This window comes from Malania oleifera, chromosome 10, assembly GCF_029873635.1.
Source record: "Malania oleifera isolate guangnan ecotype guangnan chromosome 10, ASM2987363v1, whole genome shotgun sequence".
Classification (NCBI taxonomy): Eukaryota; Viridiplantae; Streptophyta; class Magnoliopsida; order Santalales; family Ximeniaceae; genus Malania; species Malania oleifera.
In genome coordinates this window covers 47,273,095-47,299,822 of record NC_080426.1, presented here as the reverse complement: position 1 = coordinate 47,299,822, position 26,728 = coordinate 47,273,095, and the positions used below count along the sequence as shown (strand labels likewise).

The following is a 26,728-nucleotide window of genomic DNA, read 5'->3' as shown; positions in this document are numbered from 1 at the left end:
ATAATATGGTAAGGTAAGTATGAGTGTAGGATGCTTGGAAGTGAGTAAGAGAGATTTTGGAATTCAGAAAATTTTCACTAATCAAGTTTGCTAATTTGTTGCTAATCTTTTCAAATGAGGAGGTATATATAGACTACCCCTTGATTATAGTCGTCCAAGACACATAGGGGATTATTAGTTTTGTTTTAAATCATTTTAACCCAATTAACCCTGTCTAAATATTTTAATCGCGGTAAAAATAATATGGCAACCCGAGAGCACCGGTCAACCGAAGGTGAGGTTCGGTTGACCAAGTGTCCAAGTTCAGTCGACTGGGTAAAATTTGAACTGGAAGTTCGGTCGACCAGACAAGAGGGTTCCAAGGCGATTTTCTCATTTCCGCGCGGTTTGGTCGACCGTGTGGATTTGAACTAAGTGGTTCGGTCGACCAGGCGGTTGGCCAAACACACGTGGGAACTCGGTTGACCAGGTGGTTGGCTTAAGCAATAGGTGCGGTCGATCGTGTAGTCAATCTGTTGACCGGGAGAGAGTTCGGTCATCTGGGTGATTTGAGCTAGGTAGGGTCCGGTCAACCGTGCAATGGTCAAACTGTTGACCGAGATATTTTCATTGTGAAGGTATGGTCGACCGAACATGCATTTTTAATGCATTTCAGTTCCATTTCCTTATGTAATCTCCCTATTCTTATAAACACATTATATTTATGCATGTATGAGTGTCCTAGGGTCATCCTAGGTCTTTTTCGTTTGAGTTTACCTATCATGTCATGCATGTGATGCATATGATTATTACAACCCAGATCCTATTTACTATTACAGACCCATAATAAATAATGAATTTAAATACAACACAAATAATGTCTTCAGGGGCTTCAACTTCGACTTCTTGTGCCATTATTTTGTTTTGCCAACTGTATACCTGCACATATCCTCAGACAACCATCAAATACAACAAGTATTTGTCATTATCAAAACCGGGTGTGACCTATAAGATCAACAATAGTTTAGGCCAAGAGATAATAATTGTCATTAGTGCTTAGGTCCCCTAACTAGGCTTAGCAAAAAGCGTTAAAAGATATTTTTGGGAAGATATGGATAGTATTATACAAGGAATATACTCGGTTTGAGGAAACATTCCTAGGAACATATTTGAATGGAGACAGTGGGAAGGACAATAAAGGTTGTGAGAGGATACATGAAGGCCATGGATATGGAGATAAAAATATGCCAGGTGATTTGATTTTAGAATTTGCTATGTCATATGATGATCTTGTTATAATGAATACCTGCTTTTGAGAAGAGAGAAGAACACTTGAGAACATTCAAGAGTGGACAAAATAAAATCCAAATAGATTTTTTTTTAACTAGGAGAGGAGATCATTTATCGTGTAAGGATTGTAAAGTTATCCTAGGTGAAAGTCTAACTACACAGCAGAGTTTTAGTGGCAGACATATGTATTAAACAATGGAAGAGAAAGTGTAATGGAAATCAATGCAAGAGAACTAATTGGTGGAATCTGAAAGGAGAAAACATAGTAAGATTAAAAAATAAAATGATCAATAGGTTGATTGGAAATAGGGGATAAGATAGATGGAACACTCTGTGTAGTAGGATGGCTAGCTCTATTAAAATGATAGAAAAAGAGATAGGTGAATCTAGAGGAAGATTCTTAGCTAGTAAATAAAGTTGGTGGTGGGATCAAGATGTCCAAAAATCCATAAAGACAAAGAATTTGGTATAAACTTGGAAAATTGTTGAAATTAAGAAAACTTAGAAAAGTATAACAGGGCAAGAAAAGATGCAGAAAAGGCCATTAATGAAGCTAAACATAGAGCTTTTGATAATTTATATGCTAGGTTAGATAGAAAAGAAGGGGAAAGAAACGTATAAACTTGCTAGGGCTGGAGAAACTGAGAAAGAAAGTGCAAGGTTTTAGGTAACGTAAAATGTAAAAGAATGAGGATGGTAATGTCTTGGTTAAAGAAGAAGACATAAAATATAGATGGAGAAGCTACTTTAATAAGTTATTTGACAAAAACCAAATTGAAAACCTAAACTTAGAAGTGACGAATAAGGAAAAGGCTAAAAATCAGAAAATTTTCTGCTAAAGTAGAATCATTGAGGTTAAAATGGATTTAAAAAATTGAAAAGTGGGACATCTATAGGATAATGAAAGTTTGGAAATGTTTAGGGGATAATGGAAGTATATGGTTAACTAATTTATTCCACACAATTATAAAAACCAAGAAAATTCCAGATGAATGGCAGAAAAGCATGTTAATACCATTATACAACAAAAAAGGTGATATTCAAAAGTTTTATAACTATTGCAAAATTAAACTTATGAATCATATGATGAAACTGTGTATAAGGGTAATTGAACAAAGAATAGGGTTAGAAACAAAGGTCTCAAAGAATCAAGTTATTTGAGCAAGCCCAGGGAAGCCCAAGGTTTAGGTAAATTTGAGTTGGGCTCTGATGAGGAGTCTAATCGAGCACCTCATTCTTTGGGCTCAACACAGGAGGTTAAAGGCCAGGGTCAGGATGTTGGTTGGGGAAATGGAGAACCAGGTGAATCCTTGTCGGATCTCAAGAATGGGAAGGCCTATATTTCAGTCCCTAGGGCTTAGGAAGCAAGCAATGGGAAAAATGATGCTAGACCTCTTCATAATGAAATTCATTCTCATTCTCCAACACTCCAAGGTTAGGATCAAGCTGAAAAAACTCTGGAACATACCCAGGGAATTAATAGTTTCAGAGTTAGAACTAGACGACGGTGTTAAAAATGCAACTAGCTTTGAAGAGGGTTCAAAAGGTGGAAGTAAAAAACAAGGAGCTCTTTTGAGGGAGATTGATAATGTCTAGTGTTCGAATTGATTTGAGGGAAGTAAGCTGTAGCTTGTATGGCTGTTGAGATGAGGAAGGTGTTTGAAGAGGAGAGAAAATTCTGGTGTAATGGGAAAATTTTTTAAGGAGAGATTCTGAAGGTGAACTTAGTATAGTAGAAGATTCTCTTACAAAGAAAGTGGTTGGGCGCAGCAATGGGGAAAGAAAAGATGAGGTAAAGAAATTGGGGTGGGGGGACTTCTCACATTTAGAAAGTGATGATTTTAGTGAATTTGACAGTGGTGGGGGGATTGTTGTTGGATGAGATTCGAAAACAACAATAAGGGTGCGTTTTTTATTCTTTTGATGGAGTAGGGGATTTATCTTATGTTCATCCTCCCCCATTGCAAGGTCTGGAGAGAGTGTATTTTTGATAATGATGGTTTGATTAACAATTTATGGTGTAGGTATGGAATCTTGCTATGCCTGTGGAGGAAATTCCCAAGTACTTAGAAACTCGAGATACTCTAGATAAAATGGATTTAAGAATAAGTGATATTGGAGGAAATGAAGTATGCTTGGATGGTGGCAAAAGTCAAAAGTTGAAGGGTCAAAGGGATTTAGCGAATTTGAAGAGCTTGGTAAATTATGAGGGAAAGGGTTGGAAAAGGGGTTCCCTTGGTAATTTTGTGTATTTCATGTTTTGATTTTTTTTTTTTTTTTTGTTCTTTTCAATTTTTTTGGTGGATTCCTTGTCCCCACACATTGCACCTTATTTTCTCCTATCTAATTTACTTTATTTATTATCCTAAAAAAGTAAAAGAATTAGTTTGGTTTTATGCCTTGGAGATCGAACACAAAAGCTATTCATCTTTTAAAAAAATTAGTGAAGTTTAGGGAAAAGAAGGATCTGCATATGGTGTTTATTTACCTAGAGAAAGCCTATGATAGGGTACCTAGGAAAGTTCTATGGTGGGTTTTAGAAAAAAAAGGAGTATGTAGTAGTTACATGATGTCAGTAAGGATATGTATGATAGTGTAACGACTAGCGTTAGGATTGTAGGTGGAGAGTCTAGAGAATTTCCAATCACAATAGGTGTACATCAAGGTGTTGAGTCCTTATCTTTTTGCTTTAGTGATTGATGAACTCACTAGGAGTATCCGGAATGAGATCCCATAGTGTATGTTGTTTTGTAGATATTGTTTTGATTAATGAAAGTAGGAGTGGAGTAGAATGTAAGTTAGAATTATGAAGAAAAAACTTAGTCAAGAGGATTTAGGATAAATAGAAATAAGACAAATATATAAAATGTAATTTCAACTTTGTTAGGAGGAATATTAGAGAATAGATTAAACTTGATGGTTGTCATGAGTGTCTAAAGATTTTCACGAAGGTGTTATCTAAGAGAGTGGCTACTGTTCTGGAGGATACTCTCTCTCTTAGTCAATGTGCTTTTATAGTTGATAGACAGATCCTTGATGTTGCCTTGATAGCTAATGAGGTGGTTGAAGATGCTGTTCGTAGGAAAAAGAAGGGTCTAGCGCTGAAACTGGATTTGGATAAAAGCTTATGTAGGGTGGATTATAGTTTCATGGACAAGGTTGTGGTTAGAAAAAGTTTTAGTCTAAGGTGGAGGAAATGGATTAGAGGGTGCTTATTTTCTGTGGTTTTCTCTATCTTTGTTAATGTTGAATTTAGGTCTTGGTTTCATGCGTCCAGGGTTCTAAGACAAGGGGATCTTCTCTCCCCTTCTCTTTACTATTGCAATTGATGGTTTTAGTGGAATGATTGAGAGAGGGTTGGTGGAGGGGACCAAGGTAGGTACAAGGAATGTTTGCATCTCCATTTTGCAGACGATACAATTATCTTCCTCAAAGATAACTTGTTTTGCTTCTCTAATTTTCTAAGTATCCTTCAGGTGTTTGAGAAATCTTTCGGATTACCTTTTGTAAGAGTTGTTTGGTGGGCCTTGGCATTAATGCTGATCATTTTGTTAGGCTTGTCAGTTGTTCTGTTTTGGCTTGGCAGATAATTTATTTAGGTGTTCCCATAGGTGGCATAGGTCCTGTTTTTGAGAGTGGCAAAGAGACTGGATGAGTGGAAAGGAGCGTTCTTCACCTTGTGGGGTCAGATTATTCTTGTCCATGCAGTTCTATCTTCCATTTCGTTGTATTCTCTCTCTTTCTAGAATTCCTGTGAGAGTGGCATGGAGTATTGAGAAATTAACGAGGGATTTCTTGTGGTCGAGTGCGGGGAGAGTCAAAGAGATCACCTTTTAGGTTGGGAGGCTGTGTGTAGGTCTAAAAGGGAGGTGAGGTTTGGGTCTTGGCATAAGGAAATTAGCAATAAATTTGGTCTACTGCAGAATGGATGGGATGCTAAAGTTGGGGTTAATATTACTCATGCGAGTCCTTGGAAGTTTATATCTAAGATTTATGATTATTTCTTTCCAAAAATTCAGTGAGAGAATTCATTTCTGGGAGGACCTTTGGGTTAGTGAGTCGCTGTTGGCTATTGCTTTTTCTTGTATTTATCAAGTCTGTATTTTTCATGATACCAGTATCTCTGATTTTTTTCATTTTGCAAGGGTGATAGTCTCTTTTGGAATTTCCATTTCAGGAGAAATCTTAATGATAGAGAGATTGATGAGTTGGCTCTTTTAATCAGTTTGCTTGATTCTTTTCAGGCTCATTTAGGGAATGATAAACGGGTTTGGAGTTTAGATCTTTCTGGGGATTTCTTTTGTAAAACTTTTTTCTCCTATTTGAATCGCAACCCTAATGCAGATCCTTTTGGTTTGTACTCTTTGATCTGGAAGGCTAAAGCTCCCTAAAAAATAAAAGCTTTTATTTGGACTGCAGTGCTTGATAGAATTAATACTAATGATGTGCTTCAGAAGAGAAGGCCTAATAAGTCCCTATCACCAGATGTTTGTGTCCTTTATTTGAGAAGTGAACTTGCTCACACCCCCTTTACTTGGGTTGTCTGAAATAAATATTTTGGCATATGTGGTGAAGATTGGATTTGTCCCTCCACCTTGAAGGGTTTTGTGCTATCACATTTATAGGTTTTGGAAAAAGGAAGTATAGGAAAGCCTTGTGGCGATGCACTATTATGGCTGTTATTTGGTGTGTTTGGCTGGAGAGGAATGTCAGAATTTTCAAAGGGGTGGCTATTTCTAATGATTTGGTTTGGAGTAGAGTGGTTTATCTTGCATCACTGTGGGTGTTGGCTAATGGCTTTTTACGTCATGTTTCTTTGGAAGCCTGCAACAGGACTGGACAGCTCTGCTTCATTGAGTCAGCTTTCAGATTATGATGATATTTTGTTGTAATTTTTGTTATTATTATAAAGGGAGGATGCCTTATTCTCCTGGTTATTTTATTTATATTTTTTTTTCCTCTTTCTTTTTCTGTTAATAGCACTAGTAGATTTCTATACCTGGGATCTATTATGCAAGCAGGAGAAATCAAAGAGAATGCAATACCTAAAGCAGGTTGGGTAAAACGAAGGAGTGCTTTAGGCATGCTATGTTAGAACAACTATAAGACTAGCCATGCTGTACAGATCAAAATATTGGGCAACTAATGACATCCAAACATAGAAGTTACTGAAATGTGAATGCTAAGGTGGATGAGTTGTATAATGTTAAAAGCAAACTAAATAATGGACTTATTCACAATAAGTTAGGCATAACAGTGGTAGAAGATAAAGAAGGGGCAGCTAGATGGTTTGGACATTTGAAATGCAGGCCTTATAAGGCATTGGTGAGGAGTGAGCTAGTCAATGTTATTGGTAGTAGAAGGGGGTAGGGGTAGACCTAAAATAACTCGGAATGAGATATGATGAAGGATTTAATAGTTTTTAAGCTGTTTGAGGAAAATGCCCTTGATTGTGTGAATTGGAGGAAAAGGATTCACGTAGCCCACCCCTCCTTGTGGGACTTAAGGCTTGGTCTGTTGTTGTTGTTATGTGTGACATAGAGGGATATCTTCAAAAATAACATGGTCAAGGAAGAGAACAGAAAAATTAAATATGGACAAGTGATGAGCATGGTTGTCAAAATAGAATTTTTCACGGTTCAATTTGATCTAGGGCTCCAACTATTTGAATTGAATGTATGAATTGATTCATTTTGCAGAATCATAGAATTTGGCTCAATCTTTTTGGCCATAGGAAATAGTGTCATAGTGGACTAGATCTTGTGGCCATTTAAAGAACGAATAAGCCTTTAGTTGAAAGAACCCTTTGTATCATTGTGGGCATTGCTTGTGCTCAAAATGGAGAGTTGGCTGGTAGTGATTGGCAAAAGAAGAACTCTCTCTCTCTCTCTCTCTCTCTCTAAACTTGTCTCTCTCTCTCTCTAAACCTGTTTGAGAAATTGATACTCTTTTCTATGTTAATGGAACCTAGAAACTTAAATGCTAACAAGAATGGAAGAGAAAGATGTTGAGGAAAAGATTAGACTACTGAAGATGATGGTGCACATGAAGTGGAGGGAGAAGAAAATAGCCATTGTATACAACAAGAAGGACCATGATGATGATGATGATGATGATGATATTGATACTGTTGATATTGATATTGATGATATTGATATCAGGCTGGAGGGTTATCTTAATTGAGATTTGGATTGGTGGAGTTGTATTGAATCTATTGACTGCTTAGCATGCCACTAAACGCATATCACACTATTTTCTTCATTTGGGAGTAAATTACTGATTTTTAGTTTGGGCCTTTGTCATTTTGAAGCTGTGCTTGAATTCGTTAACAAATCTTATTATACATGTTTCGATTTGATACATGATTCGATTCAATTCACGATTCACTACTATGTTGAAGAAAGATAAACACTGATGACTTGTTCTGTCTGTGCTGGGAAGAGAACTCATTCAACTGCACCTTAAACATCCATTGATCTGTCAATTCTACTTTCAGAGTAACTGAAAAGTTCAAGCTATTGAGGAAGTCTAAAACTGTGTATATTAGCACATTTTAAATGTTTGATCTTGTGGATTCCATCCATCAAATATGTCTATTGATCATCTTTTAGGTACCCTTGAAAAAGATTTTTATAGCTCTTATACTGTTTTGACATTTGGTCTATTGTGGGTTAACCTAGACTGATGCGATTAATAAATTTCAAAAATCTTGGTTAGAAGGCCCAAAACAATGTCCAATATAAAAGAGGCAAAAGTTTTGAAAGGCTTATTTTGTTCTCTTCTTTTCTTTAACACTGTATTTAGGTATTTGTTTCTCTTGTTAAGAACACAAATTAAAACTTCTTTTTTTTTTTTTTTAATGATGAGATAATAGTCATTTTACCGAGGTGTGTGTAGGCTGTAAAGGAGAATGTGATTCCTGGATAGGTCTTAGAATCTAACAAATGGAGAAACAAAGCACTGTCATACTATGTGCATAACGTGAATTCCAGTGGAAGTGCTATGATAACTTCCAATATCTAGGGTATGAACAAAAGAAGTGAAAGGCTTTTTGGGTTTGCAGTCTATTTGTCTAGCTGATATGGCCAAATTCTTCAATTTCTAGCTATTTTCTTCCTTGATGGACAATAAAGGGGCAAATAAGGATGATCGCTGCATCTAAGGACACATACTCCCTGAATTCTCCTCTATCAAAATACCTACTCTTATATCTAGAAACTAAATTGTTTCCTATGTTTTTTATTTGTGAAGAGTTTGACATGCTGGTGCACATAAGGATTGAACCAATGCAACCTGAAACATGGAACGTTCTACAGAAACAGGATTGCCATATGGCACATGCTCTAAAATGCTTAATGCTATGGGTGTACTTATATAGATATATTGGGGAAAAATGTGTAATGGCACTTGTATATTTTGTAGAGGATGTTGAGGTGTTTTTAGAAGGGATTTTCTTTTGTGAAATAGATTAATAATGTCAGAAAATAGAATTACAATGTGATGATTCGCCACATTAACTATTAAAAACATATGTTATGTGAAAAATATTGAATTAAAATTTTGGATCATCAGATTTAGCGTTGTAGATCGAAAATATACCACGTTTCGGAATGCTAGTACAAATTTGTGGTTTGCTAGGTTGTTGGCATTTTTTGGTAACTATGGATTGAACTAATTGAGTTATGTACGTTTACGATATAAAAGAATAAAATTGTGCTCAGGGAGCCCTACCATTGCCATTATCCTAATTTCATTCAGTAAATTATCGATTCCAAAGGAGTAGATTTGATAAGTCCTTTTATTTTTTATTTTTATTTTTATCATGCTAAAATCTTATGTTTATATGTCCATTTTTATGATAAGTCCACTTCTTTGATCAAATGACATTTTAGAGCTTTTGAGTCAAGGAATTGTGTCGTTCAAGTTAAGGAAGAGACATATCTGATATGTTTAAATGGGGAGAAAAGATCCTTGCTTGGGAAGTTATCCAAAAATCTTCATTTTATCCAGTAGGTTATTTTGCTTGGGTTAGCCTTCATTTTTCATTATTATCAAGTCTTATGTTTGTTAATCCTTTTATCCAATGGGAACATCATCGTTTAAATTAGTCAAATGATGTCATAGAGCTTTTACCCCAATAACTTCCATATTTTGGGGTAAGAAGGACCCAAAATATTGTTTGAAAGGGAGCAATTGAATTATAGAGGTTCCATGAGGAATAGTGGATCTAGTGATGTGATTAATATTTCCTTCAATAAATACTTAAAATTCAGAAGCCAAAGAATATTAAAATTGGGGGTATAGTCTTAGAATTTTTTATGTCAAGTCATCACTGATTTATCATGGAGATGGAAAATAAGAATGCTTAGTCCCATTATTTGTCTTTTGGAATATTTGAGATATCATGCTTTTTTTGGTTTACTAATTCATTTGCACAATTTTGCAGGCCTACATGTATGGATTCTTTAGAAACAAGCGTATTGTCTTGTATGACACATTGATTCAGCAGGTGCGAATTTTTTTCCATCTAAAAAATTTATTGATATATGTTTTCCCTAACTTTTTTTTTTTTTTTTGTCTTCTCTGCAGAATAAAATTTCTTTATTTGTATTCATTTAAATGATAAAATTATGGAATCTCCTCTTATTTGTTAAAACTTCCATTTGTATCATAGTGTTAGATGCGTATGATGGTTGCTTGACATGTATGCATGTGCGCACATGTGTTTTGTTTGTTATCATCTAAAATTCATTGGATGCAACTTATAACTTGTAAGAATTAGTAATTTTGTATTCAATTTCTAATTTATTCATTAGGACTTGAGAAATAAGTTTATTTTTTAAAATATTGTTAAATCTATTAGCTTGGTTAATAGTTTATATAAGATTATGGTGAAGTTTCTTGTTTATAGGTTAAGTTGTGGGAATATTATTTCTTGTTTGCAAAGAAATTTTGTTGTTGATAGGCAAAATTTTGGATGCCATTTGGTGGCTAATGAGTTTTTTCGGAGGATGGTTTGAGGAGAAATAGGAAAGGGTTTTTTTCCAAGCTAGGGTTTGAGAAAGCCTATGACTAGATGAGTTGGAGTTTTTTGAACAATTCCTTAGATATGAAAGGGTTTGGTAGTAGATGAAGAGGTTGGACTAGGATTCAGGAGGAGTTTGTTTTCGGCTACTTTTTTTGTTATTAATAGGGAACCTAAGGCTTGGTTCTCGTAGGGGTTGTGACAAGAAGAGGGGATCCATTGACCCTTTTTTTTTATTTTGTTTATTCTTGTGAGGGGATTTCTTCGGTGGGATAGATCATAGGGTTATTGCTAGAGGTCTTGCATGAGTCTTTGCTTTGGGTTGGTGTAACAGTCTTGGGCCCAACCTTGGTGAGGTATTGTCCGCTTTGGCACACTGGCCTCATGGGATTGTCCTATAAAAGCGCATCACATAATCAGAGCCCAAACCATCCTTATAAGCTCGAGATTTCCCTAGTTCACATCCAATGTGGGACTGTGACGTTCGCCCTTGTCTAATCTCTAACATCCTCCCTAGACCATCTCCAAGTAGGGTCTCACATGATAGTACCCCTAGGGTGGCTCTGATACCAAATGTAACGGTCTTGGGCCCAACTCAAATGAGGTATTGTCCGTTTTGGCCCATTAGCCTCACGGGTTTGTCCTATAAAAGGCGCCTCACATAGTTGGAGCCCAAACCATCCTTCTAAGCTCAATATTTCCCTAATACACATCCAATGTGAGACTGTGATGGTAGGGATGGTGTTATTGTTTATCATTTGTAGTTTGCTATAGATAATATTGTTTATTTGTCTGAAAAAAAGGAGTTGTTTTTTGTTGTTCTTACTTCATCACTGTTTTTTTAGGGAGTCTCAAGGTTCAGACTAATACGGGCTAGAGTGCTGGTTTGCCATTAATTTAAGTTGTGTTATAATTTCTAATCTTGCTTCTTTTGTAGGTTGTGTCGTACAGTGGCTTGTGACTTAGGGGTTTCTAACTAATATTTAGTTGCTTTTTGCGATCGTGCTATTTCTAAGGTTTCTTGCTTTCTTTGTCTTTGAGTGATCATAAAACTTCAATTCAAGCATCTCTTTCTTCTATTCCTCTTTATTTTTTTGTTGTCCTTTAGGATTTCTGTTAGGGTGGCTTCTAAGAGTGTGATGAGAGAGTTTATTTAGTTTGGTGTTTTGGTGATGTGTCTTTTATGTTGCCACTCATTTATACTGTCTCCCTCTCTTTCATAAGGATCAGATTTCTTCATTTTTGGTTTTGGGAACGGGATCTTATTTCTTGAATTTATTGTTTTTTGCAGGTATCTCAATTATAGAGAAGATCTCTCTTCATTGATCTTTGTGTTGGATGATTTTTAGCCTTTGTTCGATAAGGGGCACTAGGGTTTGATTTTTGGAATATGTGTGTGCGTGTGTCCTTCCCTTTTGTAAGTCTTACTTCCATTCAATCCATTCAATTCATTCTTCTACTTCTTTTCCACTTGTTCATTGCATTTGGATGGCTAAAGTTTCATCCGAGGTTAAGGCTTTTTGTTTGGTTAGCAGTCCTTAATAAAGTTGCTGCCTACAATCTTTTGCTGATTAGGATACTAGTCAAGGGTGTCAAGGCTTCATCCCTTGCTGTTGTTTGTTGTATTTGATAGTGATGAGTTGCATTCCGATTTTTGTTGTGTTAAAATATTGGGTAATTTGAAAGTCCTAATAACGACAATAGGTCTTTCCTTCTATTTATTATATAAGTTATGTTGGATGAGAAGTGGGTATTTGGATTGGTCGCTTTGACCCAATTTGGAAGCCTATGTCGAAGAATAGGGTCAATGGTTTATTAGATCCTCAACCCAAATATTTTTAGTTAATTACTTGTCTATTGTGCTTATTTAGTTCGCTTGTAGCAGGATTGTGTATTTTGAGGGTGGATTTGTAAGATTTATGTATTCTAGGCTTTATAGTTTCATGTAGAGTTAGGGGTATATGTGTTATTTCTTGTGTTATGGCTTTCTTATAAATAGTGAGTGAAAGCCATGTTGTAGTTGTTTGTTGAATTTGAATTTGAAAATGAACGTGTGATTCCCCCTTGTATATTCTCTCTCCTCCCTTCCTCTTCATTTATTAAACTTCGTCTAATCTCATCTATGGGTATAGATCCTTGATGCTGTCCTGCATCAATATGCCAAGTACAGTACAATGACCATATTACACTTACTAATGCACTAACTCATGTTTACTAAGACAACAACACACAATAGTAATGCTAAATAATTTTAGTACACCCCTCTTAAGCTAGGGCATAGATATCATGTGCTCCTAGCTTGTTATAATTGGATTTAACCAAGCACCTCTCCAAGGCTTCAGTGAATAAAGTTGGAATTCAGATTTCACACGAGTTATTGTAATGAGATTTCGCACAAGTTTCTCTTGGAGAAAGTGACAATCAACTTCAATGTGTTTCTTCCTCTTGTAAAACTAGGTTGGAGGCAATATGAATAGCAGCTTGATTATGATATGTCAACTCCATATGCTGAGAATATGGAAAATCAAATTTTTCTAAGATGTCCTTTAGCCAAATAAGCTCACACGTGATGTGGGCCATGGCCTGATATTTTGACTTTACTGGATTAGGCCAACAAAAAATTGTTTCTTAGTTTTCCAGTGTAAACTTAAGTGTGACCTTGATCCTGTCTCCTAGATGCACTTTGAGTCAAGTATCTCAAGATGCGAATGATTGCATCCTTGTGACTTGTTCTCAGAGAATGAAGAAAATGACTTGGTGTTGTGAAAGATATATCAGGTCTAGTGACCGGGGATGGTTCAAATTTCCAACAAGTCTCTTGTATCGTCAAAGGTTAACAAACAAATCATACACATCTAGCACAAACTTCTTGTTAGGACCCATGGGTGTTTGGATCCCTGTCTCATCTAAAAGATCTATAACACACTTCCTCCATGACAAAACGGTCCCTATATAAAACTTGGATACTTGTATACTTGAGAAGTATTTCAATGATCCTAAATCCTCAGTTGAAATATAATTTGTAGAAGATGCTTCAAGTGCTTGATACCTCAATTTTCATATCCAATAATCACGATATCATTTGCATACACATTGAGCATAATCCTACCTGAAGCAGCATGTCAATAAAATAGAGTGATCTATTGCACACCTCTAAAGACCAAACTCAATTACTATGGGAGTGAATCAACCAAACCATGCTCTGGGAGACTGATTTAGATCATACAAGTATTGCTTGAGCTAGCACACATTGTCAATCCTCTAAGCAACAAATCCTGGTGGTTGTTCCATATGGACCTCCTCTTGAAGGTCACCATGTAGGAAGACATTCTTCACATCTAACTGATATAGAGGCCTATAACATGTGGTGGCTAAAGAGACGAATAAATAAACTGAGGCAAGTTTGGCAATTGTAAAGAATGTTTCAAAGTAATCCAAACCATAGTTACCTGGGTTGCTACACCCCCCCCCCCCCCCAACCCTTCCCAAGCCCGCAGGATTGTATCGAGCGACCTAGTTCAGGAGTCAATAGCATCCCAAACTGATGGGAGTCAGATTCCAAATTGCCAAAAGTGGCAACCCAAATTAGTTAACATTTTTCATGGAAAAATCGTATGGAAATTTTTCATAAAATTTAAAACTAATTGTGAGAAAAATTGCAAAATCAGGTTTTGCTTGAACCTTGAAGGTAGAACCCTCGAATAGAGATGAAATTGGTGCCACAAAAATTCTTAGAATCCTGCAATGGTGAGACGAGAGGAATTTTTAGCTGCTCCAAAGCGTGAGGCACATAGGTGAGGCTTTAGTTTCCTGCTGCGATGGCAAATGGGTCCCATTGAACAAGTTGAGAGAGAGAGAGAGAGAGATGAAATTGGTGCCACAAAAATGCTTAGAATCCTGCAATGGTGAGAAGAGAGGAATTTTTAGCTGCTCCAAAGCGTGAGACACATAGATGAGGCTTTAGTTTCCTGTTGTTATGGCAAATGGGTCCCATTGAACAAGTTGTGAGAGAGAGAGAGAGAGAGAGAGAGAGAGAGAGATGACTTTTTAGACACCATCGTTTTTATTTTTTACTAGTAGTGGAATGCCGAACATCCACCTTTGCAAGTTGTACAGCTGGAAACTATTAATTTTAAATTTTCTGTTAATTTGTTTATTTAAAGAATCCAAAAATTATGTTAATAGTAGTTAAATAAAATTAAGACACTAGTTTATATTAAAAGAAATAAGTTAATTTTCTAGTTAATTACTCTTCATTTAATCATCGTGATGTACTTATATTTCTCTTATTGAAATTTTGTTAAAAAAATTGGAATTGTTGGTTTAGTGTGTGTATGCATATATTTGCTTAGATTTGAAAATTATTGATAATTAGTAAATAATCAAAACATATTAGGATCCAAAATAGTGGTTTAAGCATACCACAACCCAAAAAAGCGTATTGACTAAGCTTACCCCCCAAGAACCTTGTACCTTTTAAGTAGCATACCCATACCCATACCCATACTTGCACCATGTTCCAAGTAAAACTATGATCCAAACTACACAATTGAGAGTATCCCTTAGCAACAAGGCAAGCCTCCAAATGAGCCATGAAACCATGTGGACTGGTTTTTCATGGTGTGCACCTAACGACAACTAACTATAGACTTATCAAGAGGAAGAGGTACCAAGTATCATTATCCTATAATGCAAGCATATTTTCACCCATTCTTGTCCTCCACTTGAAAAGGGGTAGGGCTCCAAAAGCATATTTTGAAGGAGCTACAAAAGACAAAGTATTGACAAAATAGTAATAACGGGTTGACCAGAAATCATAGCAAACAAAATTAAAGATTGGATGTTGGGCACAAGCGTATAAGAGCCATAGGAAGATCAACATCTTAGGAAATAGGACCATCACACTTGGGAACTAGAGGCACAAAAGTAGAGCTTGGAGGAGGCTCTCCTCCCTTGAGTTGCCGTCGTGCATACACTTGCAAATTAGGATGATTCAAGCGACATGGACTCGAATTGGATGAAGATGTAGCAGGATTGGGCAGAGATAATAGTTTAGGATCCAGAAGGCTAGGCAGAGGGAGCGACTCATTAGAAGAGTGTTTGTGTATACTCAAAGAAAAGGACATCAGTAGAATCAAAGAGTTGATTTAAAATTAGGCCTATAACATCGATATCCCTTTTTGAGCACAAATGAAGCCCCAAAAAAAAAAAACTTTTTGTTAGCCTTAGTGGCTACATGAACTTTATTTTTTTGTTTTGATAATAACAACCCATTAGTGGTTTTAGGTAAACTTATCTTTGCATAATAAGCCATGGTAAATACAACACAAATGCAAAGATCAAGTAAATTTGTAATAGGTTAGACATCATCAAAAAGGGGAGATTGTTAGCCTTGGGGGCTACATAATCATAATGTGTTTTGATGATATTAACCTAGTTGTTGTTCCTAGTGCATTCCATCTTTGCAGATCATGTTTAGTACAAGTTCCAATGACGAATACATGAAGTGCTGGATCAAAGGCAAAGATCAGACCGAGTTGATGATTGAAGTAGGAAAGATCAAAAGGTCACGTACTCGAATGAACCCAAGCACAACCAAAGGAAGATTATTGTTGAATTTTATGTGATAAGGGTTGTGTGCGGCAGGAACATGTTATAACTCTTGCGTTTTGTTTCTACACGATTTCTGAGCAAGAGTTGAGCAAATGCATGCATACTAGGACACATGAGTTTATAGGATTCCTCTAAAGTCACAAACTCACTTTCATTTTTTATTTTGTAGAAAAATACGTATTCCGCGAAAAGAGTCCATTCATCCCCCCTCTGATTCTATATACTCTCGGCTGGGACGTTTAACACTTTTGATAGCATGATGATTCAACTTATCCTTTCTTGGACTTCATTGATGGACAAAGGCTACACAACCAAATATACGAGGCAGAAGTGAGAAGTAACCTTGCAGAAGATAATTAAATATGGGATTTTACACGAAGAATTGGAATGACATTTTATTGATGAGAGAGCAAGCAATGAGCGCTACATCACTCCAAAAAGTAGGGGTGTACAAAATTTACCGAAAAACCGAGAACCGGACTGAAACCGAACCGTTTGAAGCTTCGGTTCGGTTTTTCGGTTTCAATCATCAGTTTCGGTTTTGAATTTATAAAAAACAGATTTTCGGTTTCGTTTTCGGTTTCGGTTTCACTCAAAAACCGAACCGTAAAAACCGAAAACCGATTATAATTTTAAAATAATTATTTTTAATACTACATATATATGTCCTGTAGAATATATATATTTTTTTATTTGAGTTGTTGTCTTCAATGTCTTGTACTTTCTCAGGGAGCGGGGGAAGGATTTTATATAGGAGGCATGAGATTCATGCCTCCCATTTTGGCCATGTGGGATGACTGGATGAGTGCTATACTGCTATGGAAGAAGACTGAAGCGGCGAAGCCTGAAGAGACGCTCAATCCTCCTGGCTCCTGGTCTTGGAATCCTGGTAAGTGGTAACCTGCGACTGCCATGCCCTCCGACGCTCACGCCCACACCAACGCCGAGTCGCCCAAACCTTACGTCCTCGACTCCCCATAGCACCTCGCCACCTCCCGCTTCCTCCCAAGTCCCACCCCATGCCGATGCAGCAACGCTCACGCCCACGCTAGTCGCCAACGCCCACATCTCCACGCCGACGCAGTCACACACAGGCACACAGCAACGCAACTCATCTTTGCAACGTAGTCACACGCAGCTCATCTCTATCCTTCTTTCTTCACTTACAAAATTAGCTTTATGAACCTATTTCAGCAACCACTATGCAATTCCTATTTGGGATGTGCAAAAGCATTGTTGTAGTGGAGAGAGAGAGAGAGAGAGAGAGAGAGAGAGAGAGAGAGAGAGAGAGAGAGAGAGAGAGAGAGTGCAAAGATTTGAGGATGCCATCACAGCTCAAGCCAAGAGAAAATAATGTCTATAAAGTGTTTTTAGAGAGAACCTGAAAGAAACTGTATGTTGAGAGAATACTATGGTGAAATAGGATTTGTTCCTTAATCTGCCTCGTAAGAATGTTTGGGTGCCAAATAGCTCCTCAGTTCCAGAGTGTATACCAAAAAGTGAAGATGATGCTGAGAACACCAGAAATTGATCAAGCCATCAGTGCCTCAGGCCTCAATGGACAAGGCAAGGGTTAAGCATGCTGTCCCACACCAGAAATTGATCAACCATCTGCAACACAGCTCACTCCCACTGGTGCGAAATGTGTTTCTAGGCTTCTAGCCATCCCACATCGGTTGGAAATGGGAAGAAAAAAATTTTCCCACCCTATTTATTGAAGTTGGATCTGTTCCCCTTCCATGCTGGGCTTTGCAGTCAAAGCCTTGGCCTAGTTAAAATAACATTGGAGGCTGTGGGCTGTGGCCTGGCTTTAAATAATGTATTTTTTGTTTTGTTAGTTTAAAATTTGGTAAAACCGAATTAACCGAACCGAACCGTAAAATAAACGGTTTGGTTTGGTTTTAAACCGACAGTATACGGTTCGGTTGCGGTTCAGTAGTTTTAAAAACTGAGAGGTTCGGTTCAGTCGACGGTTTTGGCAATAACCGAACCAAACCGAACTGTATACACCCCCACCAAAAAGCTTGTGGACATTCATTCGATACAAAAGAGTACAAATAACTTTGAGAATATGTCTATTTTTCCGCTTTGCTACTCCATTTTGTCATGGTGTGTGGATGGTTCATACAAGAGTTAGTCATTTAGTGAATTGGGTATTGAAGTACTCCTTAGCATTATCGGTTTTACTCAAATTTAGTCCTTATTTGAAAATAGAAGGCTCAAAAGATATTAAACAACTCAGTCACTCAATCTTTCATTAAATACAACCAAGTAACCGTTGGGTCGTCATCGACAAATGTAACAAAGTATCAAGACACCAATTTCAATGTAACACAACTAGAACTGTAAACATCGGAATAGGCTAAGGCTAACATGAAAGGGTTGACTGCCTGTTTATTGACTTGGGAAGCAAAGAGAATACGATGGTGCTTTCCTAATTGACAAGTCACACTCAAAATTAGACAAAGAACTCGAAGTAGGAACTAGCTATTTTCACTTGTAGGATAACCAAGGGGATAGTGTATTTGAAGTGGTTTAGTAGTAGCACTGCAGGCCATAGGAGGAGAGAGCGACTCAAAGTAGTGAAGTCCACCAGTGTCATGTCCTTTTCCAATTATATTCCACGTGTTCAGATCCTGGATAACAATGGGAAGAAGGTTACTAGACAATTCAGCAACTTTGTAATCTTAATAACAGGCATGCGATTGAGGAGATTTTAGGAATGCAAAAACTAGAAGTAAAAGATATTGAGTAGGATTTATTGTTCCAATCCCGTTAAATGTAGCAATGGTTGCATTAGCAAGGGTAACTTGAGGTAGATTTTTAGAATACTGGAGGGCAGAAAAGAAGTTGGTTATCTTTATTATATGGCTAGTGGTGACAGAATCATAACCAAGGACTAGTGGGAGAAACACCAAAACTAAATGACATGTTGTCTGTAGGATTATGTTTTTGAGCAAAAGAGGCAATGTGATGACCCAGGAACCTTGAATCCTCTGCCTCTGAGACAGTTATAGTATGCTTAGAAGTGATAGATGAGGGAAAAATTCTTATAGGGTTTCTGAACTCCACACACACCTTGACCTAGGAGCAAATCAGAAACACACAACAAACAATATACTTTTGGTATTTGTGGACTCCATCCCAACATGCACAACACGCATAACCTTGAACAATTGAAACAAATTGCAAACACACAACTAACAAGATAAACAACTGATCAAATCACAAAACATAGCAAATATCAATGTTCCAGGCCCCATTGAACTTAGTAAAACAAACAGCTTCAGGCAATACGGAACAATTAATCTTGGAATGCTGCACATAAGCAACTAAAAAGGTGAGATCTTTGGACAAAAACTAACTAAAAGTTCAATAATATGGTTGTAGAGGGGTTTGAACAGAGTAGGATCAACTCAGGTGAAAAGCATGCTTGTATGAAGCTTCGCGCACTGGCGTGTGGGTTCGGCCATGCCTGCCTTCAACCAGCACATGAGGGCATGCGGATGCAGCTCTCTCTGGCAATGCGATTTGAGTGGTAGGCAAATTGGTAATCTTCTGGGTGGCTATGGTGTTGATTTTACAAAATCTAAAGGGGTTTTGGTATTCCTGATTTGGCAATGTTGTCTAGGTTTGTAGGGATTGTTGTTGCAGCTGCTGTTTGGTTTTCAGGCCTACGGTGGTCCTGGCAATTTTGCTATGATGGTAGATGTACAGCGGGTTTAGGGTTCTATGCTTTGGTTTGGCGGTGGCTGTGATAATTATGCTTTAGGTCTCAGAACCCTGCTTTGAATTCATGTTAAAATTTTAGGTAAATTGGAAGACCTAATCACAATGATATACCTCTCCAATTTATAATATATGCCAAGATCATGTCAAATACCAAATTACTCTTACTAATGCACTTACTCACGCTTATAGACACAGCAGTCACACACTGCAGTGATACTAAATAACTAAACTAACTAGTGTAATATCTTGCACTGCTTGATGGAACTTGTGGAGTAGATTGTTTACTTATTTTGGTGAGTTGGGTGTATTCAGATTCTTTGGATACTCAGCAGATTTCGGAAGGAGAAAGGATGCTAGTAGGTTGCTGGTGAATTGGAGCATTTGATTGGAGAGAGATGCTTGCGTCTTCTGTGGCAGTTTTCTGTCTCTACAATTCCATTAGGAGAAGATAGGCTTTCTTGCATCTCTTTGAGCCTTTTCTTTTAGTTGTTTTAAGGGAAATTTTCATGGGTTTTTAGGATTTGTTGGCTTTGTTCACTTGATTTTTTCTTTCTTTCTTTTTGTGTGTATATTTTGATGTTCTTATTTTTCTAGGATGATACCTTCTTGTACTTCTTTCCCTCTTCCAATGATTTTCTTATTTGGCAACGCACCTGCTGTGCAGTTGCAACCACCCTACTTCATCCAGACCTTGCAAGGCCTGTGGTTATGAAATCTCTATTCTACCATAACAGATCCTTTGATAAGCATAACCTCTATTCTACCATAACAGAATCTTTGATAAACATGGGGCAAATTTTATTTGTCTATAAGCTTCAACCAACAATTCATCCCATGATGTTTAGTATCTAACTGAGTTAAATATTGTTTCTATTTTCCAATTCTGCTTATGAAGTTTTAAGAAAATATCAATTGCATGAAAAATGGACCATTTACATTCATTAACAAATTAGATCATAAGCACTCATGATGTTTAGTTTCTGATTGAGTTAAATATTGTTTCTATCTTCCAATTCTGCTTACGAAATTTTACAAAGATAATATCAATTGCAAGAAAAATGGACCATTTACATTCATTAACAAATTAGATCGTAAACATGAAAAGGGCCATGCCTGTCATCAGATCCCACCAAGCGTGCTCTAGATGCTCTTGTTTAAGTCATAGATCAACTGCTATTGCCCCAGGCAGAGGCCTCTTGATGCATTTTCACAAGCAATTTTTCATTTACGTATTCATTGTACCCAGAGAGCAAGCTGTCAACAAAATGCTTGCTGGTAAACAGCCTTGGCTCCTGAGGCATTTGTGCTGGTAGACTTCAGTCAATACAGATCAATTCTTTTCTAGTCCAACTATTTGGGGTAATGTGTTACTTTTTCTTTTGGTCAAATGGTTACACGAAATTGGCTGAGAGATCAGGTGCTGGAAGAAAGTCGTAAGGCAAACTGTATACAACTGAAAATTAAATGGTTCATCATCAGTGGTATGCAAGACAGGAACCAAGCATGCAAAACATATTTTTATTCGATTGTGCTCTGCTTTAGAATAGAACAAAAAGTGTTATTCCATTATCCAGTCTATCACCCATGCCAAAAAAGCCAAATGCGTACTAGCACAGGACAGGAATGAACAGAACTTCCCTGTTCTTCTATTATTCATTCAAATCACACCAAGCCAATAGTTTTTTTAAAAAAATAAAGAAAGCAAAATTACACACAGAAGCAGGAAATATGGATGAATCAATTTGTAGACGGGATAATTGAAGCATTAAAAGCATCTCTGTTACCCATTCAAATAAGGAGTATGACTGAATTTCTGTAAAAAGGTCAATGCCCCTGAATTTAGTTTTTTGCTTGGAAGACTGTATTAGACATGTGAAGTATTTTGGCTGTTGATTCAAATTATCATTTTAATGGTATTCTAGCAAACTTGGTCGTACTTACTGAGAGCTGCCTTAAGCCTGTCTTCATATTGTAACGTCCAAAAAGTCTGTTAATTAGCACGATAATTTTGATGTTATAAGGCATTCTTTATTGTTTTCTTTTTCAGTTATATCTATTTTGGTCTTTTTCTGATCATGTGCTCGGCCTGTTGGGAAGGGAAGAGGTTTCTCCTCTGTTTTTTGAAATGTAAATTGTACTTGAGAGTCCTGTCAAATAAGGTTTAACCCTCTTTTTCTTGAAGGAACACTCTTAAGCAAGCTTATCTAAGTTTTTTTTTTTTTTTTTCCCTTAGACTTATTTTTTATAAAATTAGATTATAATATTGGGTCATAAACCCTGAAGATTCCATGAAGGACATAAATCAACTTCTAAAAAAACTAGGAAGCACCAATATTGACATGAGACAAAGATACAATATAATACTGACACAACAATATGAAAATTTTGAATAAAAAAAAAAAAATGAGGATATGATGGGGAAGGGATATGTTAATTAATTAATATTAAAATATTAACTAATATTTAGGCATATTTTTTCTTATTTATGCACGTTTTTCCTTATTTAGATATGCCAAACATATGGCAATTTGGATTTAAAAATTATCAATTACACATTTTATAAACTAATACAATCATAGACTACATTCATATTATAGGATATTGGTTGAACAACAGGAAAAACTTGTGGGCATGGGTGATGGTGGGCAATGGGCTTCGCTCATCAAGAAATTGAAAACAAAGAGTGGCAAAATGGCAATGGATTTACAGTGGTTTTGGTGCTGGGGGGTCCTACGATGCTCTACAAGGCATGCGTAGTGGTTCTAGGGCTTCAAAGTCCAACCACTCCAATGTCAAAGAACCTGACTCTCAATCACTTGACCTATCCTTACTTTTGTTAGGGGATTTTGTTAACAGAATTAAAGAGGCAAGAAAAATGCAGCGTTACAGAGCAAGAAATGTCTCCGAGATGTCCTTGCTGTGTTAGGAAGTGTTGAGAAGTGTCTCAGTCATGTACAAAATAAAATAAATTAATTAATTTCCGATATTCGTTGAATATGTGTTGGGGAGTGTTGGGCAGGTGTTGGTATTGGACACATGTTTTCTGGTAAAAAAAAATATAGATATGTAATAGTACATAAATAAGTTTCATACACATTCGTAAGCATAAAATTAAAATAATAATATCATATTTGAATTGTTAGAGAAGGAAATTATAATTCTTAATTTTCTATTTTCATTTTCCCTCTTTTTTTTTTTTTCCTTATTTTTTCATTCTTTTTTCTTTATTTTTTTTTGATTTATCTGGATATGAATGAAGAGAATCAAATAACCCCAAAACTAGGTGATGGAGATTGAAAATTTACACGTCAATCATTTGTACAATGGAAAGAGCTGCCAGTTTATCTTCCCATCAAATCAAAATAAAAAATGCAATAAAATAACTCAAAAATTTAAGCCCAAATTAGCTTCTAAGCATCATAAGCAGAATCACGATTCTACTATGATTCTACCCAATTTTACTATCCAATTTAATGATCTTACAATCATGCCATGATCTAACATTGGAGTATTTTTTGTGCAGTTTGAGTCGATAAGCCTTCTTGGATCGTAATAATGTATGACTTTATGATCCAAATCATGATTTCAATGATGATCTACAATCTAAGCTTGGTTGACATGATGGAAGATTTGATTGATTTATTTAATTCTTTTTATGGGTGGAAGATTTGATTTATGGTTTTTGAACCCCCCCCCCTTTTCAAAAAAAAAAGATTTGGCTTATGGTATAGCTCTATTTGATGTATGCTGTTAATTGATCATGGCATTGTGCAGTGTCTTAAATGTTGCATTGTTGAATGAGTTGATCTTATTATTGAACTGGTATAGTAATTTATTTATTATGTCTAGCAAATATTTATTGAGAGTGGGCCTTGGATCAATGGTAAGGTTGCTCCTTTGTGACCAGTTGGTCACTAATTTGAGTCCAAAGAAACAATCTCTCTGAATAAGCAGGGTAAGGCTGCGTACACTGTAACAATCCTCCCCCTACAATGGCAAAGTGTGGAGCCTTGTGGCTGCTTTTTTTTTAAGCAAATATTTACATATTTCTATGCTTGTATTGTACTTATTGAGCTTATTGTGATGGGATTTTTTTTTGTGTGGAAGTGATTTATGCGATTCAGTGTTATTTATTTATTTTGTTTCAGTGCAAAATGGAGGAAGTTGTTGCTGTCCTTGCTCATGAACTTGGCCATTGGAAACTCAATCATACGATGTATACCTTCATTGCTATGCAGGTATACTCTCTAACAATTAGTGCCTTAAGTGATTTTATGCTTTGTTAATTTTTGTTAGACCCTGCAAATTGATACATCTCTGCCTTGTTGAATGGCATAGTGGCTTCAGTATTTGTATGCGTCATGCTTGGCTAGTTCTGGATTTTTTGTTGCATTTCTTGTTGTTTTGTTCCTTTGGAGGGTTTCTTCTCCTTCACTTTTGTATGCTTTTTTTATTGTTGGCGGGGAGGTGCCAAATGAGGCAGGTGTGGGGATGTAGATAATGCTCTGAGGCTGATTAGGGACATTGGTGGGCAGATCATTCTTGGCAGGACAAATTCGGGCTATATCTATATCGCTCCAAATCTGCCTTATGTAACATCCCTGTGTCATTGACCTTGATGTGTGCTCATGCATGCTATCTTCTCATTTTCTATTTTGGTATATGACTTTTATTTGCATCTCAAGATTCTCTTATATTACTGGCTGGCATCTAGTTTGCCTTAATCTTTCACACCTAATTATGGTATGGTATATGCATCAGTGCTAATGTCTTGTTGAATCTTTGGATATTTTTCGTGATTTACATGAGTCAAGAATTCTGATTCTCGATTGAGATGGAAAATTGGTGTCATATTCCTGGCTTCATGCATCATCATTCTTTTTCATTGGTGCAGAGTGTCATGTTCCTGCAATTTGGGGGATATACTCTCGTGAGGAACACAAAAGATCTGTTCGAGAGTTTTGGTTTTGATACACAGCCTGTACTCATTGGACTGATTATATTTCAGGTATTGATACATAGAAGCTAATTCACTGTAACTATATATGGATTTGTATTATCATGAAGAAAAATGATCGTTGTGTGTGCATGTGTGCATGCATGCGCAAACTATATCTCGGTGGCTCAAAATAATTCATGAAATTATAGGCTTTTATGGTAAGAAGTTTCTTGTATTCTGTTACTCTATCATGGAAAATGAACAGAGTGATCTCATTGCCCTTTGCTGGAGTCGCATTTCAACTTTTATGGTTTTGAACTGATGATGTGGCAAACTTTTGGTATATGCACAAGCTTGAACTAATTTAAACTTACCCTCTGTTATGCATTTTTTCTGTTGAAGAGCTTCTATAGAAAATTAATATTTTAAAGTTAAACTCGTCATCTGCAGCACACTGTAATTCCTATACAGCACCTAGTAAACTTTGGTCTTAATCTTGTCAGCCGATCCTTCGAATTTCAGGTAATCTTTCTCTGGTGCCATTGGTTTTTGCAATTTGATTGTTCTTCCACAGCAATTCCTATTAAGAGTTCTCATTATTAAATTTATATTCTTTTTTGCATAGGCTGATGCATTTGCTAAGAAGCTTGGTTATACCTCGACACTTTGTTCTGGTCTTGTAAAACTACAGGTGATTTATACTTCATTTTCCCTCTTATTTCATTGTTGATTTGAAGGGCTCTTCTCCCATTGCTTTTGGGGACAGTGATAACAACTGAATCTTCTTAACTTTGAAGCTTTAGAGGAAACTAACCTGAAATGGGTTTATAGATAAGACTTGAATATTACTTGCCCAAATTTTTTATGTTTCTTTCGCTTCCTTAATTCCTTATTTTGGTTGCTCGTCTTTTTGGCTACGAAGTTCCATTTTGAGATTTTTTTTATTTTAATTTCGGTTTTGGATGAGATTGCTACTCAAATAAGAATCATTTTGCTTTCTGGGGAAGCAATTGTTGTTTCACTCAGCTGCCTGGATTAATTTGTTGTGATTTGTGGATGGGCTGGGTGGGTATATAGGGAGTGCTCATCATGCAGAAAATTGAAATTTTGGCCTCTTGACTCCCAGGCACATAGGTCTAGTGTGTTTTGTTTAGTTCCCATGGTTTGGCCATCATTTGGCATTATGAATTAATGATAGAACCCTTCATCCTTGTAATTATATTGTGCTTGATTTAGCAACCCAAATTTATTTTTGAAAGGAATCTAAAATTGAATAACTTTATGAATTGAAAACTATGCATTACTGATGAGGATTAAATGGTGTTTCAGGAAGAAAATTTATCAGCCATGAATACCGATCCATGGTACTCAGCTTATCACTATTCTCATCCTCCACTCGTTGAGAGACTGGCAGCCATTAACGAATCTGATAAGAAGTCTGACTAATGGAAGCTTTAGTGACAGACGGATGGCAAGCACAGTTCTACTTCAGTTCAACACTGAACAATGGAAGAAGCTTCAACAGATGCAATATTAATTGATATGCTGCTTTATTCTGTTGGAACTCGTGCTCCTGTAGTATTGGTACCAAAGTTTCAATACCTTGAGGCCAGACTTATTTAACAGGGAATCACTGTTACCAGATCAGGGTAAAGAGAACAAGGAAAAAAAAATGAAGAAATTGGGCAGGAAAAATCTAAAAGAGACAAAAGTATTGTTACCTCATATCATAGTTCTACGCTAGTTCACAGGTCCTGCAACTGTAGCTGTTGACCATATTGTATCTTGATTTTCCCATATTAGGATAATGTTCTACTCTGGCTTGAGATCAGGGTGTGGAAATTCAATGGTTTTCGCAGTTTGCAGTGTGCAATGAAGTGTTTCCTTTATGAACATGTTATGGTTCACATTTGTTCGCATTAATGATCCCAAAGCGAAAGCATTTGAGGGTTCTTAGTTCTTACATAGTTATACCAGGGGCTTTATACGTCGATTTTAACTAAGAAAGGGACGTTGATTTGGTTCGATCTGAAGTATTTTCAAAATTGACTCGAACATGATCAGTCTTGGATTTTTTCAATTAGAGCTCGGCTTATATATACACATGCGCACACACTTTCTACCAAGTAAAACAGAATGTGGGATTTCTA

The 26,728-nt window shown here is 36.6% G+C and overlaps 1 protein-coding gene across 1 annotated transcript in view; it reads left to right on the top strand.

The window, feature by feature from the left end:
- Positions 1 to 26,473, top strand: part of LOC131165786 (CAAX prenyl protease 1 homolog) — a 45,371-nt gene extending 18,898 nt beyond the window's left edge. The window contains exons 9-14 of the mRNA XM_058123843.1: positions 9,716 to 9,778; positions 23,788 to 23,877; positions 24,534 to 24,647; positions 25,029 to 25,100; positions 25,204 to 25,269; positions 25,908 to 26,473. Coding sequence (XP_057979826.1) covers positions 9,716 to 9,778; positions 23,788 to 23,877; positions 24,534 to 24,647; positions 25,029 to 25,100; positions 25,204 to 25,269; positions 25,908 to 26,024 — 522 coding nt within the window. The 3' untranslated portion in view covers positions 26,025 to 26,473. The remainder of the gene's footprint in view (positions 1 to 9,715; positions 9,779 to 23,787; positions 23,878 to 24,533; positions 24,648 to 25,028; positions 25,101 to 25,203; positions 25,270 to 25,907) is intronic.
- Positions 26,474 to 26,728: the final 255 nt, after the last annotated feature.